Genomic DNA, 17053 nt, shown 5'->3' with positions numbered 1-17053 from the left:
AAATCAAATAAAGCAAAATGCTATGATTTAACAAAGATGGGTAATAGGTATATGATATATTCTATCTCTCTATTTTTCTGTATGCTTGAAATAGTCCACTTAAAAAGTAAGTTCCTTTTGAGAGGATATGAGACCCTTTCAACAGTGTTACATGTTTTTCTCTAAATCATTTTCTATTGAAAAAAATCCTTTTAGATTTGTTTAGTTTCTGCAGTTCTTGGAACCTCTCCCCTGTGAATAAGAACCAAATCTTGTGGTTTCAGTCTTTAAGAGATAGCCTATCTTTTTCTTATCCATTAAATTATGTGTTCTCAGTGCTTCACTAAACTCATTACAAACACAAAAATGCCCTTTTTGTTTTTTCTTGGGTTTATTTCTTAAGGACAGTTCACTATGCATTTTAAAATACTGTTTCTTATTTCTGATCTGTGAATCTTTTGGAAGCTCTTTTGACATAGGTCTATTCTAATTGAATTTTTAGAAATCGCTTACCTTCTTCTCTCTTGTTTTGTTTAGGAGAGGGATAAATTCTATTTGTCTCGTAGTGTTGTTCTAGAACTCCTGCAGGCCCTGAAGCTTAAATCTCCTTTACCGGATACAAACCTCCTTCTGCTTGTGCAGGTAGGCTTATGCCTCATTTCACTTTTCATGAAATTCACTTACGTTTGGAAAATTTAAGGAAGGTGTGGGACATATGCATAAATTAAATGTCTGTCCAGAGATAAGAAATAATATATCTTACATGAGCCATGATCTGTCTATCACTATGCACTTGGCACTTCCACTGGCTAAGAAAGACCAGAAAAGGAGTATTTATTTTGTTCCTACTGTGGAACTAGTTCTGTGAAAGACAAAAAAGAAGAATGAAATGACAATGTGTCCATGAGAAGTTTATGGTCCAGTAGGTTGGAGGGGCAGCCCATTAATGACTACCAGAGCTGAGGCAGGACTAAGGAAGCCAAAAATGAGCGACCCGGAGGCTGAGGTCTGATCGCGGAGTCACATGAGTATGGATGGGTCGCCAAATCTCTGTGAAGCAGAAGTGAAAGTGAGGGTGGGCCCAGCCAGATATGGTCAAAAGGCAGGACGGGCTGAGTCCAACCAGGGTGGGAGGTGGGTGTGAAAGAACCAGCACCACAGGAGCCCTAAGGCAGGGGGCGGGGCTTGAACACATACCAGACAGGCTCTAGAGAACTTGCAAAGATTAATGCTTTTGGTTGTAGGGCTGCTTACGAGAGGCTCTAGCTCTCCATCCCCGGCATCCTTAGCTCAGCATCTTAGGCAAGTGTGCAGGTTTTGATCACACAAGACAGGCTGCGATGAGTGCCATGAGTGAGAAAGAGACGTAGATAAGGTCCTAGGGGGGGAGTTAAGAGCAGGAGGCACCTTACCTCATATGGTGTGAAATCAGGGAAGACTTCATGAAGGAAGTGCCGTTTGAACTGGGTCACAAAGGACTGGTGGGTGCAGGCCAAACTCTGCCTGGGGTTGGAGTTCAGCCTCAGAGGCTGGCCGTCTTCAAGCAATAAAGGGAGGCTTCAGCAGAAAGGTGGAATAAATTTAGGAATAACGACATGAGGATGGGGTTTAGGAAAAGGCTGGCCATGCCAGGGGTGTCAGCAAGGGATCAGGTAAACTGGGATCCTGCCTCGTACCCCAAAGGTTGAGCCTGGTTTTAAAGACTTGGTCGTGAGCTGCAGCTGGGATCAGGATATCATTCCGACTGCCTTTGTGCAAAGTACCCAGGAAGTGTGTCACAGCTGTTTCAGTTCTCCCTGCTGAGCGTTATGTCCCAGAGTCTGGGCCTACAAGGTTGAGCTTAAATGACTGAAGGAAAATGGGAGCTTGATATCAAGGAACTAGACAGGTTTCCCTGAATCTTAGGTACCTTGGGTGCCATTTGGAGAGATGAGGGAGAAGGGGAAATTAACGGAGCATCTATTAAGTGCCAGGCAACATGCTGGGGCTTTATATATCCCCCTCGCTTACTCCTTACAACCATGAGAGGAATTGGTCCTGTATCGCAGATGAGGAGACTGCAGCTCAGGGGGGTTCAGTGACTTGCCCAAGATCACACAGCTGGCATAAGTAGCGTAAGCACCTGACCACAGGGTCTATAATCAGTATAGAGCACAGCCTAGTCAGGCCCCACACATCACTTGCCCGGATTACCATAATAGCTCTTAGCTTTTTGCACCGTTCATTTCTCTCCACGTCAATCCAGTCTTATAGCCTATGGCTGCCTAGAGGAATTTTGCTAAAGCTCTGCTTTTTATCATATCACTCTGTGCATTGAAAACCTCCAGTGACCTTGTGGTACCCGAATTGTCAAGGTCTTCCATCATCTGGCCATATTTGACTATTCAGCATTATTTCCCACTACAAATATTTACTGACCACCTATCTTCGGCTAGGTTCTGGGGGTATAGATATATAAAGGCATAGGCCCTACCCTTATAATGTGCTAACCAGTATACTGAAAGTCTGTACAGTATATAAACTACTGTAGAGGAGGGAGTGGCCAGCTCAGCCTGGGAAATGGAGGAAAGCTCATTAACCGTTATGAGCCCTGACCTGGCCCAGGTGCTGGGGAAACAGAGATGAATAAGTCATGGCCCCTTCCTCCCAGGAGTTTCCTGTCTGATAGGAGTAGCTGACATCGAAACAAAAATTCCCAGTGCAGTGTAGTGGGTACGGTAGCAGAGGTGTGTACTGAATAGGGAAGTGGTGTAGAAAAGGGATTGTATGTTTTTGAAGGGTGTGCAGAAGTTTGGGGGTTTACCTGGGAGAAGAGGAGGAACACCCTTGTCATTAACCATTTAATATCCACTAACTGGTCCCCTTCTTCCCCCACCTTATACTAGTAGTCCTTGGGAACAGAACGGAGTTTTTCTCAAAGGCTTGAGATTTAATAAAAAGTTGGTATACTTTCCCCAGGCACAATGATGCTTTCTGAGAGGAGTGACTGCTGGAAAATGATGGCAGTGGATGTTGGGCATGATATAGTCAGAGTGAAATGGCTCCCATTGTACCAAGATGCTGGACAGCCCAAGAGGGAGACAGAAGCAAAGCATAGCCAGGAAATATCTGTGTTCCTAAGAAGAGACAGATTGAATCTCTTCCAGTGGATTCCCATTGGCCAGTCCTACCTCTTCATACATCAGCAGCAACACCACTTTTGAGTACAAGTAACTTTGATGCAACTGACCATAAAGGTTAATAAGATCAACACTGGTTTGGAGGAGAGGGCAGGTGAACTAGGCTTGGTGAAGTAGCCCATGAGAGAGTTAAGGCCAGCAGGTTGACAGTGTCTGGAAGTCACTTGCTTCTGATAGCGTTTAGATTGGGGACATGCCACCTCAAAACAACCTCAGTTTCCAGGCCCTGAAGCTACTTTCCTGCAGGCATCGGAGGCTGATCCCTTGATTGCCCTCAGTCTTGAGCAGAGCAGGTCTGTGTGGTTGATCTTCTTGGGTTCTAGCACCCCACTTTGTGACTGCAGCTGGGGGCGGGTTTTTCTCTGAAGTACATTAGCTGGCTGTAATAAGCACTTGTCACAAGACAGTGAAAGAACACTGACAGTTTAAATTGCTCAGTGCTTAAGGAGACCATGAAAACAGTGATTATTGCATCACAGCTAGGTGAATAAATAACAAACACAAATTAGCTTTAGGAAGAAAGAAGACAAAAAAGTAAATTCTTCTGTGTATTTTGGATTCTCTTATGCCATTTCAAATATATAACATTTTCATCTTTAAAAACAAATATGTATTTGTCATTGAGTCATTAAGTTAAATTTAAAAATCAAATTGTAAAATTGTTTAGATCAAAGAGATATCCGGGGGGACATTTTGAGATCATGCCCATGAGGAACAACCTAGTGAGTAATATTTCGACCTTCTCCAACAAAAACTATTAAACACCATGCCATTTTGAAGTAACATATCCTTGTTCCATAAACTCAGAATAAACCAGTAATGAAAAAATTACTGAGAGAAATAAAAGTGAGGCATACCTTAAAAAAAACAAAAGTAGTTCCCTTTTCCCCACTGTGCTTCCTGGCTAAGTCGTGGAGAAAAGTCTGCCACGGGGCCACTCATGGGATGAGGGAGAAGCATCTTTTGTCTCTCTACAGAAAGCGGTGCATCTTTCTGCAGGGTTTCCCCGTTCCTTTTTCTCTTGCCCTTGACAAATGTTCAAGCGGGTAGCAGAAGTGGTAGCCTGTTCTCTGGTAGTTTCTCTTAAACCAGAGAACCTAGCATGGAGTCAGAGAGAAGCTTTCCCCTTTACTGGTGGGCAGTGTCAGTTCCTGGTACCTGGAAGACCAGATTCACAATATGAACAGACAATGTGTCTGGGGCAGACAGCGGCTTCCTTCTTGGATATCATGACCGTCATCTCAGGACACTGGAGGCGGCTCTGTTTAACTGAAAATGCAACTTGGAAAAAGAAAAGAAAGTAACAACTGGAAGGAAAAAGTCCCCTGGTGGGAAGGGTGAGAGGGAGGGATAGATTGGGAGTTTGGGACTGACAGGTACACACTGCTATATTTAAAATGGATAACCAAAACAAGGACCTACTGTCTAGCACAGGGAACTCTACTCAATATTATGTAACAACCTAAATGGGAAAAGCATTTGAAAAAGAATAGCTACATGTATATGTGTAACTGAATCACTTTGCTGTACACCTGAAACTAACACAACATTGTTAATCAACTACACTCCAGTATAAAATTTTTAAAAAGATAAATTTCTTAAAGCTTAGAAGTAAAAAAAAAAAAAAGTCCCCTGGTGATCCGTCATGAGTGACACTAGCCCCATTAGCGAGAAGAGAGTCAGTTGCTCAGACCTTGGATTTACCATTCGTTCTTTCACCCCACAGGGAACCACTAGGATATTCCCTCTACTACTGTACTTCTCTAATTAATAACTTAGTAGATAGATGAGTTCACAGATATGAGATTCTGTTTATAATTCTTTTCATGGGTAAACCATACTTTTGTTGTTTACCAAATATTCTGGCAGTAAGAGTGTTCCTTTAAAGGACAATGGAACACTTGCCCAAGGGATGCAGGGTCATTCAAGTTCTAAACATTTCAAGGCAGTGACAGGTACCAATCTGGTTTTCAATTTCTAGAACTTCTTCCTGGAGGCCTGGCACTGTGGGGTATCTCCCAGTCTGCTATATTATGGTTGTTCAGCCATCACTCCTGTTATTTGTTTTAACTTATATATACAATCAAGTGGCCTTAAATGTTCAAGTGGATTTTTTAAAAAAGGAAAAAGAGGCATGGAGACAGGAAAGAATTTTCCAAATAGAAAAAAATATATGTATTCTTCAGAATCTACTATTGTTGACCATCAGGGTGTAGTTCTCCTTTTATACTTTGGACAGATGCCCTATCTTGTTTTAATTCAGATCTGTTGACATTTTTGCTTTCACTGATAACATTTTCTCTTCTGCGGGCATGCTGTAGATATTTTATGTGTAATAAGCTATTATTATTGTTCTCAAGATGGATTAGAGTTTTCATAATAGAGTGATAACTCATTGAAAGCTACCATAAAATCTATATAGGCTCAAATCCAGAAGAATTTCCTCAGCTCCTATTATGTGTCAAGAGTAGACATTCTGCTAATTTGCATGTAGCACTCCCACTGTGTGGGATATACCTGCATATTCAAGCTGTGAGAAATCATGTGGGTGATAGGTTTTCTTTTAAAGATAGTTTAGTTGTGGGCTGGAGGACAAAGAAACGGCAGAGTTACGGCTGTTGTTTTTAATTCCCAAATACTATTGATGTGGGGTAATTAATATTTGTTCCATTAGTAATAATCTGATCACTCTCTGGGATGAGAGGTGGCGATCCTATTTTGAGTGTCATTTTGATAATGATTTTAGAAATGACACATAATGGGTATTGCGTTTCTTTTGTATTCACGCGGGAGTACCTATTTCAGTGGCATATTTATTTCTATCTAAAAGTACAGAATTCTTCCTTCTATAGCCATCATTCTTTTTCCCTCTGATTTTGTTATATCTTTATATCTGGAGCAACTCTATAAAATAATAATGGAGTTTTTCAGTTGGCAGCTATATAAAATGAAGACAGAAAGGTTTATTAAGGTTTTAGTCATACATATTATGTAAAATTACACTGGAGGAAAAGACATTGATAAAAAATAGTAGATGATTTTAGAGGTTTATGTACTTTTATGCCTTTTAGTACACCAGACTCCCTGGGACACCTCCATAACTTTTAGAGTGATTTTTTAAAAAATTAATTCTGACTTCTGAAGTTATCTATTAGCTCTCGCAGATCGGACGTTTGAATTTGGCCTCAAATCTTAACACCACATGGCTGACAACCTGCTTACGTTTTGCTACTCATTTCACTTTGCTGAGTTTGGTGAGAGAGAAAGGCTTCTGCTGAGGGAGATACAGACACTTGAAGTTTTGCTTCTTCACAAATTTTCTCTTGCCCTTAGGGGCACAGCCAGGCTTGCAAGCATACTTTAGGGGTCAGGGTCTGCACCATCCTTACATAGGATACTGCAGAGGACTCCTACCCGCTTCACTCACACTTAGATGTATCTCGCTCTTTTCTTTTGGCCTCTCTTAGCTGTGCAGTCTCTTGGTTCTGCTGTAAAGAAATTAATTAAAATGTTGGAGTCCTGACGGACGTTTTGGAACTTATTTATAAGTCGTTTGTCTTAGATGGCAGACTCGGATAGCTTTTGAAAATACGTTTTATGGGAAAACATGCAGTATCTGCCAGGAGGTTGGGAGTGTTCCTTCTTTTCACTATGCACCTCCATCAAATGTTTTACTTTTTTTTTTTTTTTTTTTTAACTTTTTGGCCGCGCTGTGCGGCTTGCGGGAGCCTAGTTCCCCCACCAAGGATCAAACCCGTGCCCCCTTCAGTGGAAGTGTGGAGTCGTAACCACTGGCCCACCAGAGAAGTCCCTCAAATATTTTCCTTTTTTACTTAGAGGTTTGCCAAGGTTATAGGCTCCATTATTATTATTTATCCTCATTTATTTACTTTTTCTTATTAGAAATAAGTCCAAGTTAGGAGAGCAGACATAAGCATTCTGGAATAAAATAATAGAAAATTTTAGGTGTTCCCTAGATGTTACTAGCTGGTCTTCAGAGTTAATAGCCAAATAGATTCTTCAGCTTTCTCTAACTGTCTGTGAGGCAAATGGAGAGGATAGAATGTGAGCCTGGAGATTTGTGTCCCCTCCTGCCATGCGGCTTTCAGGGACGGCTCTGCTTGCTGTCGTCTCAGCTCCAGCTCGGTTACCTGTCCCGAAATACCTTTCAGGGAGGACCACCTCTCCCACACTTGAAAACCAGCTCATGGCCCCAGATGAGAAGTCTACAGGCCCCTGACCCTCAGAAAGTCTTCTGAGGTTAGAGCTTCACCTTATTGGCCAAAATCTGCTGCCTGTTAATAACGCTTAGATTCTGATCTCTGGCTAACCTGACAACATGCTGGGTTTTGTTCCTCGTCCTCCTTGAGACTTTTTCTACTACCCCGATCCGTACTGCTTCTCCTCAGTTTGACGGGGACCATGCCTGCCTGGCTGACCTACCTAAATTTACCATGCTCTTCCAGGATGAGAGTGAAATGAATTAGAAGGAAGAGCTGTCAGGGTCAAAGCTTCTTTCAGAACCTCTGAGCTCTGGAGAGGAGCAGCTTTGGATCCTCAAGTCACTGGGGCCAGAGGCCAGGAAAGAGAAACTAACCAGGAACTAGCTGCTCATAGCAAACTCTACAGACTTCATGTTTAACTTTTCCCCTAAAACCATTAATAAATAGTTGGGCATTGCATTAAGTGGGAAACACCTGTAAAAATCTGTAATGAAGCAAATTAAGTTGTAAGCTGACAAATCCATCCTCACCATGATCTCGAGTCATACCTGATTAATCATCTCATTTCACAAACTCTTGCTGAGCCCCTCCGAGATGTCAGGCATGAAGCTAGCGCCGGGAGTGAGCTGCATCAAACCTGTGGTCTCGAAGAGCTTGTAGCCGGTTGAGAAATAGACTTGTAGATCATTGCAACCTGATGTGATGACTGTTCCAATGGAAATGTGTGGAAAGTCCTGTGGGGACACAGAGCGGGAGCGGGGGTCATTATCAGCACAGAGGATAGGCGTGAATGAAGTGGGAAGAGAAAGACCAGATACTGAGGGGCCTCGGAGGGGAAGAAACAGGTACAGTCCTCACTCTGAAGTTGACTGTTTCTCTGTTCTCATTCTAAATGTATGGTATAATGATAGAAGTCCGGAAAATCTATGAAAATTCAGGAACTGTCAAAAAGTGCTGAAGAATAAATAGCATGACTTCAGAATAAACCTGACAATGCTGAAATCTTTCCTTTCTTCCTTGATTGAATGTGGCATTTCAGTGCCACTGAACTACTGTCTGGTTAAAGTGAGAATCTGTGTGTTAGTCCCAGTACTATGATTCTGAATTTCTGGTAGGAATGAACTTTCATGACTAGCAAGTCCCATATATCTAGGGCAGATTGTCACCAAAGTAAACGCTAATGAATTTAAGCCAAGTTAATAAAATTACAAATTACTTATTACTGTCCAAATGCTCTTAAAAATAATTATCCTTTCAATTTCTTATTAGTTTATTTGTGCAGATGCTGGAACCAAACTAGCTGAGTCAACAATCCTGAGCAAGCAGATGATCGCCTCTCTACCTGGAGTAAGTCCTGACCGAATTAATTATCCACATTTTCTGTTACTCCTCATTTCCTCATTTAGCCAAGAGGTATTTTGGGCCTGTGTCCTGGTTCACTTTTGATAGAACAAACACTGTAAAATTGAAATCATTAGTATCTTGTTTGAAAGAGCACTGGTGAAAATTTAAATTAATCTCTGCCCCTGGAAACTTTTAATTCCAGGAAACATGAATAAAATTGAAGCAGCCAGTTAAGGAGAGGGAAGAAATTACCAGGCATACAGAATAGATTTGATTAAAGTTCAATTTTTCCAGAATCAATTTTCTTACACTGGCTTCTGTTAACCAATTTGATTTAACTACTGCCAGAAAGAAATAAGCATTTAATACCTTGTTTTCCTTTATAATATTTCCTCTGAAAATTGAAAAAACTTTTATTATCATCAACTAGTGAACTATTTGGTGAAATATGTTAAGATTCTTATAGATAGGATTGAATATGAGAAACCACAATAACTTATTGATAGCAAGGTTATTGCAACAAACTGAGAAACCTTAGAGATATAAATTATTAATGGAAAAAATTTATTTAAATTTTCAGTAGAGAAAAAAATTTTTTTTAGTTTATTTGTTTACGTATTTATGTATTTATTTTTGGCTGCGTTGGGTCTTCGTTGCTGCGCGTGGGCTTTCTCTAGTTGCGGCGGGCGGGGGCTACTCTTCGTTGCAGCGCACGGGCTTCTCATTGCGGTGGCTTCTCTTGTTGCGGAGAACGGGTCCTAGGCGCACGGGCTTCAGTAGTTGTGGCACGTGGGCTCAGTAGTTGTGGCTCGCGGGCTTAGTTGCTCCGCGGCATGTGGGATCCTCCCGGATCAGGGCTCGAACCCGTGTCCCCTGCTTTGGCAGGAGGATTCTTAACTACTGCACCACCAGGGAAGTCCGAGAAAAATTTTAATAAGGAAAAAAGATGACTTATAACCCTTCTGCCCTAAAATAAGAACCCTATTGTTTTAGAAAATTTTTACATGTTTTGATCTATTCAATATCCTAATTTGCTTATTCCCATATTGTTGGAAATCTATATGCTTTCTAGTTTCTTTGTTTGTATAGCATAGCATAGTATATAGCATATACACAAAGATCCTCTTCATGTTTATTTTGAATGATATCCTTGGGATAAATTCCTTAGTCAGTGGGCAGGAACATCTTCACAATACATATTCCCATGTTGCTTTCCAAGAAGGTTTTATTCATTTACATTTATAAGTATACCAGTTTTGTCCACAGCACACTAAACATTACTTCATTTTTTTTTTTTTTTTTGATGTGGAGAAATATTATGAGAGAGGAAGAATAACAGTCATTCAGCCCAGAGATAATTTTACTGCTAACATATTAATGTATTTTCTTTCTTCTTTTTCTATGTATATTTTTTTTTCTATGTATATTTTTAAACATAATCGAACTGTAATATAGATGCAGCTTTGGCTTCATATGTCATAAGCATTTTCCCCAAAGTGACATTACCTCATGTGACTGCACCATATAATAGTGGTTAACAATATGGGTTTTGATTCACACCTGAGTTTGAGGCCTGACATTTACTAGCTGTGTGATCGGGAAGGTTATTTAACCCATGATGCTTTGATTTGTATTATCTGTAGACTGGGATATAATAGGGCCTATGGTCTAGGTTGAGGATTGAATGAGATAATGCATGTAAAGCACATTAGCATGGTGCTAAATATATAGTAAGTGCTGAGTAAACATTAACTATTAAAAATAATATTAATGGAGGTAGGGGGACAGGACAGGTGATGTTTAAGGGTACAGACTTACAATGAGCAGTAAAAAAGTCCTAGAGATGTAATGCACAGGTCAGTGAATATAGACAACAATATTGTATTATAATAATCAAACTTGCTAAGAGACTAAAACTTAATTGTTCCTACCAAAAAGAAAGGATAATTACGTAATGTGATATAGGTACTAATTAGCGTTATGATGGCAGTCATATTACAATATATAAATGCATCAAATTAACATGTTATACACCTTAAATTTACATCATTATATGTCAAACATATGTCAGTAAAAAAATAAAATACAACTAAAAGTTAAAAAAATACTATTAACAAACACTACTTATTGTTGGATAGTTTCATTATTTTCAATATCCTGCAATTGTAACTAATGTGTGATAAACATCTTTGTGCTTAAATCTTTGTTCATATTTTAGACTATTTCTTTATAATAGGTTTCTAGGAGTAGATTAATAGATTCTGGGTTTTTTTAAAGGTTCTTGACAATAGTTGGGGTAATGCAAGATGCTATGAGATAAAATTCCAGTTCTTAGCAACTTAGCTCCAAAAAAGTTTATTGTTTGCTCAAGTGAAGTTTAAACGGGTGTCCTGATTAACAAAGGGAGGAGGACTTCCACATGAGCACTTGCGGATCAGGTTTCTTCTGTCATGTGCAGTCCTCTGCAATCAGCTGGTGGTTGGGGAAAGAGAAGGGAATATGGTACATGGAAGGTTTTCATGGGCCAGGTCTAAAGGTGGTGCACATTTCTCCTACTCACATTCCATTGGCTAGAACTCAGTCACTCCGCCACACCCGACTGCAAAGGAGGATGGGAAATGTGGTCTAGTGCATCCTAGGGAAGAAGAAAAATGGTTCTGTGAGTAGCTAGCCAGTCTCTGCCCAGCACTCACTGGTTTCCTTATTTAATTCTCTAAAACTCAATATATGCTACTTATGCGATAGCTAAAAGATAATATCCCTAGTACATAAAGGTTTATTGAAATCAGCAAAAGACAAATATTCCAAAACAACAAAATAGCAACAGTTATAGCTCTACATATAGAACCCTTTCCAATGACCAATAAGCCATTCAAAATAAGCCTTTTACCCTCACTAGCAATCAGTGAGCTGTAAATTAATATAAAATATAAAAATTTAAAAATATAAAAATTAAAATCAGCTAGCAAATCAGCAGGCTTTTCTTAACAAAGAAACTTACTGATGATGAAGTGAAACAAGCATTCTTATAAGCTACTGGTGATAGTCAGTTTTGCTGAAAAAGAGTTGACAATCTACTTCTAGGAATATGTTTGAGAAAGTAATTAAATATAGAATTATCTACAAGCACATAAAGAATTATCTACAAGTATATTTATTAAAGTAGCATTTAAAATAGCAAAAATATGGAAACAAAATTAATGTGCAACATTAGGGTATTATTTAAATAAAATAAAGTACATCTATAAGATAGACTATTATGTGGACCAAATCAAATTTTCAAAGAATATTTAATTAATTGGAAAATGCTTATGATGAATTTAATTAAAAAGCAGGTTGGAAAAAAATTATCTCAATCTTATAAAAAATTATATATGTGTGTGTATTATATGCATTAAAAATATTTGGAAGTATTAACAGTGGCTGTCTCAGAGTTGGAGAGCAGGAATTAGGATTATGGTGATTCTTCTTTTTATTAATTTATATTTTTCAAGGTTTCTACATCGAACACGTGTTATCTTTATAATGTAAGAAATGTAACTTTAAAATCAGATACAAGTTTTGAGAAAGAATTGGATATGGCTCACTTCAATTCACGTTTTTGAGATTAGAGTATGTTTTCAACTCCTTTATCATCAGTTTTTCCCACTGAAATAAACATAAGTCTTTTGAAACAAGTTGAGCTAGACTCTTTATGTTTTTTGGTTTTTTAAAATAACACACTAAGGTTATACTTATGTTTTGCAAAGTAAAAGAAAAAAGGGGGGCGATTGGAAATTATATGCTTTGTTTTATAAGCGTAGATGGCTCACTGAAGTTATCCTGACTAGAAAGTGTATTTTAAGGCTTTTATTAGATGTAGTTACTGTCTCTAGAGCAAAAGTAACTGGTAATAGTAAATTCTTTCCTCTCATTTTTTGAAATTCAAAGGTAAAAGACAAATATTGAATAATGCTCCAAGTAATTATTTTCTGTGACATTTGCCTAGTTGAAATGGTATAAAGTATTGCCTATGAAAGAGACAAATCCCTTTCAAGAAATTCAGGAGCAGAGTATATGCTCTTATTTGCATGACATGTGAAAGGTCAGAGAAAATGGAATAAACTGGGGGGGAAATCCTTTCTTGCACTAAGGGACTAATATTCCCAAAGCAGGAGCTCAATAACCTTTTATAATTCCTTCACTTGATTTAAATTAAAAGAAGAAAACCTTAAAACATATGAAATGCTTGGAAAACACTCTTGACAGAACTGCCAATGACCTTATTTTACTGTTTGTTATCCTGTCAGAGGAACTGACAGGCGTAACATTCTAGAAGAGATAGAAGGTGATATAGTTCAGTGCTGTGCAGATTTACATGAATATGGGAAAATGAGAGCCACTGGGTGAGCTAGTTAAGTATATAATGTTCCAGATTTTCCTAAAGAAAGCTAAGAAAGGCCTTAGCATAGTATTCAGATGGCTTCAAAGAGGGCCTGCTTTTGATCCACATTATATCCAGTCTTATGTATGGGTTCTCTCATACAGCTTTGATGTAGCAGCCTGTCTGTCCATTTTCCTTTTCTTTGTTTATAATCCTAAATTCACTGCATTGCCCTGAGAGAGCAGGTTTATTCCATTTAATAACCTGAAACACAAGTATGCTTTTTTTTCCTTTAAAACTTCTCAAACACACTGCTAGTATGGGGGGAAGATGACCATTTTGTTTCTTTAATTATCCCTAGCAAGAATTCAACAATGATAAATTTTTCTATTTAATAGTGTACCTACTATGTCTAAGAAGTTGTAAGTGCTTGAATATAAGAATTTTTGACTCTTTCAACAAACATGATATTTGTTTATGTCCTTTTTTTTTTTTTTGATAGATAAAGACATCTAAGACTATGGTGGTAGAATTTGGTGGTACATATTTTTGTGTGTCTAAGACTCCCTGGAGGGATAAAGTGTTACTGTTGTTTTGGGGTGATTCATGTCATGAAGACCGATACTAATGACTTTTACATAGGCTAAATCTTTATATACCAACCAGTTTAAAAACAAGCAAACAAAATCAGTTCAATGACCCAGTGGAAAAAAGCCTGTAAACCCTGTCTTCCCTAGGCCATCCCATTTCTTTGCTCTCCACCACAAGCCTTTTTATTAATTTTTGTCCAAAGTTGGGGCTGACAATCACAGGTTATGGCTGAGAGTAACGAAGTGAGTCAGAAATCCAGAAAATGAAACAACTCATTAGTAAACAGCGTGAAACCAGAGCGAGACAATCACTGCAGTCAGGGCAAAAGCGCAGGCCGTGACTCAGAGCGCGCGCCCCTCCGTGTCCTCCTGTGCGTTTCAGTGCGGGACGGCGGCGATGGAGTGCGTGCGACAGTACATCAGCGACGTGCTGGACTTCATGGCAGACATGCACATGCTGACCAAACTGAAGGTAAGAGGGCCTGCGTCCCCTCATCCCTCAGGTCAGCGAGGCGGAGAGGCATTTTTAGGGAATTAAGCAGACTGGATGGAAATGTATCATTACCTGGAGAGGCCGTGGTGGCACTGTTGAATGAGCCCATGTCCTGGGATTCTGAAGAACCGAGTTCCGCCTCTGTGAAGAGGGAGTGAAGAAAGGAAAGGATATTTCCATGGCGGCTCCAGTTCTGTGCATACCTTTACTTTTGCCATTTATTCAATTCTCGCAACACCCCTATTGTAAAATATTCCCATTTTACCAATGTAGACACTGAGGCCTAAGGTGGTGCAGTCATTTGCTCAAGATCACGCTACTGCTAAGTGGTGGAGACAGGGGTGACGTAAGACTGTAGTGACCCCCAATCCATTCTCTTTTCACTGTGCCACCCATTTAACTACCCTGAGCCTCAGTTTCCTCATTAGCAAAGGAAGTCTAATAAACCCACCTAAATCAACCTACCTTTGCTGCCCGTTCCAAGATTTGGTGTGAAACAGTGCATGTGAAGACACTTTTGTAAACTTTAGTTTGTATGAAATGTGTATACATTATGCAAACATAAGTTGTTTATGGTTTTTATCTGCATTAAAGCTATCTCCTTCCAGAAAATAATTAAAGACAGAACAACATTTAATTTGCATATGGATAAAATCCCAGTGAGGTTGTTGAGGATGTTGATTGCTTTGCAGGGTGGAATGAATTGCTGATGCAAGTCAACTTCCCTGCCGCGAGAAGACTAGGGAGCTAAAAGATTGATAGTCCGAGAGATTTGAGGAAGGCCCCGGACAAAGAGCGGAAGAGGAGCCAGACATGGCCCGATGAGCAGCCAGATTGCAGCCCAGCACTAAATGTGGCTTTTTGATAAATAGGATCTAGTCGTCCCAGAAGTTCATCAGCTAAAGCTACGGTCCCTTCAGCACCCAACTCAGTTTCCAGACTCTGCTCAGATGATCCAAGTGTTTCTTGGGATAGGGATAGACTTGCAAATACTCTGTGGAGAGTAGAATCAAAATTTAAATTGATGATTTCTCACAATATCCAAATCCAGTCATTTCTGAGTAAGCTCCCCTAGTGTTTGCTCACGCACGTGTTACTGATTGCTGAATCTGGTTGCTCACGCTGAAACCACTTTGATGTCTGAAGAGGAAACAATATTACCTAAATAATTTTATAGCCACTTCCAAAATACAGAGAAAAATAATAAGAAGGATCCATGATGACCAAAAGGTTAGGGACTGTAGACATAATCCAACCCTCTGATTTTACATATTAGGAAACAGATCAGAAAGGTCAAGTGGCAAGTGGCTTAGCTAAGGCCGTGTGACTGTTAGGACAGAACTGGGTCTAGAACCTAGGTCTCAACTCCCAGTTCAGTGCTCTTTCCACTAAGCCACACTGAGCAACGAAATTTTTCTGAATTAATTCAACTAGTATGTATTGAGCACCAATAACATGCCTGACACTGTTCTAGGCATTTAAGGATGTGATGATCAGCAAAAACAGACACAGTGGCTGCCCTCATTTATAGTCTGGCAGCGATGGCCAATTTTAATGAAAATTTCATACAAACTAAAGTGAAATTGTGACTTTCACAATTGCTATGAAGAAGAGGTAGACAGCAGCATGAGAGCTTCTAATAGGGTGATATGACCTACCAGGGAGGTTAGGAAGGCTCCTAGAGTAGGTCAGGGAAGGCTTCCTGGAGGGGGTGACAGTTGAGCTAAAATCTGAACAATGAATAGGGTTAATTAGGCGAAGAGAGGCAGAAACAGTATTTCAGGCAGAGAGAACAACATAAGCAAAGGCCAGTGATGGAAGGGAACATGGAGAGCCAATGTAGCTGGACCACAAGGATGAAGGGGTAAGATGCAGAAATCTGCAGTATCTAGATCATTCCAGGTTGTTTAGGCCATGCTAAGGAATTTTTTTCCCCTTTATCCTAAGAACAATGGGAAGCCCCTGAAGAAGTTTAAATGGGTTGTATGCTTGGGAGTGGTGATAGAAGGTGTGGAAATGACAACCTGATCTTCTTAAAGAGTGCCCTGGAACATCCCCAGTTACTCTGCCAAAGTCACAAAATACCACTTGGTTTTGTAGAGCCACATGAAGACATGTTCCCAGCCTCTGCATGAAGATACCTTTGGTGGCCATCTCAAAGTTGGGCTGGCTCAGATTGCAGCCATGGAAATCTCACGGGGCAACCACAGAGATAACAAAGCTGTGATTCGCTATCTGCCTTGGCTCTATCATCCCCCTTCTGCAATGCAACAAGGGTAAGACCCTTATTATTCGGGCCATGAGGCAGGAAACGCCCCTGAGTGTCCTGGGGCTCAGTAAGAGCTACTGAATGCATTGAAGATCTGTGAGAATAGAATATGATTGGTTAGGGAGATGGGAATTGAGACCAATTTCCATACTTATTTGCTGACCCGGCAGCCTTTTTGAACACGAGTACTTCATGACATGCTGACAAAAGTTGCCTTCCTACAAAGACCTCCGTCATCCTGATGGATGATGAAAACTTGGAGCTTAGAACTATCACTTTAACTCTTAATTTCCACTGGTTAAGTAAATTGATAGGTATTTATTTGTGCACTTAACATAGCTTCTGCCTTCAGGGAGCTTAGATTATAGCTTGAACAGAATCTACATCAGAGATGAAATAGAGTTCAAGGAGGTGTGAGCCCCTGACCCTGCCCGTAAGGGAGGCTGAGAAGAGAGAGGTGCCCGTGGGCTAGTTTACTTGGGACCTTGGAGCAGGCTTGACCTGCCATCTTGCATGGGCAGCTTCCCGGCTAGAGGAAAGGTTTGGAGTGGGGTGTAAGGGGGGCAGGGGGAGAAAATTACTGGAGAACAGGAATGTGGGTGGCTGTGTATTT

General features: G+C 40.0%; 1 protein-coding gene across 3 annotated transcripts in view; it reads left to right on the top strand.

The window, feature by feature from the left end:
• The window catches only part of UNC79 (unc-79 homolog, NALCN channel complex subunit), a 202856-nt gene that overhangs the window by 169392 nt on the left and 16411 nt on the right, over positions 1-17053 (top strand). For all 3 annotated transcript variants that reach the window (XM_068553881.1, XM_068553705.1, XM_068553790.1), the window contains 4 exons: positions 517-621; positions 8651-8728; positions 14061-14150; positions 16272-16447. In XM_068553881.1, the coding sequence (XP_068409982.1) occupies positions 517-621; positions 8651-8728; positions 14061-14150; positions 16272-16447 (449 nt within the window). The remainder of the gene's footprint in view (positions 1-516; positions 622-8650; positions 8729-14060; positions 14151-16271; positions 16448-17053) is intronic.

This window comes from Eschrichtius robustus, chromosome 1 (assembly GCF_028021215.1).
Source record: "Eschrichtius robustus isolate mEscRob2 chromosome 1, mEscRob2.pri, whole genome shotgun sequence".
NCBI lineage: Eukaryota > Metazoa > Chordata > Mammalia > Artiodactyla > Eschrichtiidae > Eschrichtius > Eschrichtius robustus.
The sequence above is the reverse complement of the archived record's forward strand: the minus strand, read 5'-3'. Positions and strand labels throughout refer to the sequence as shown.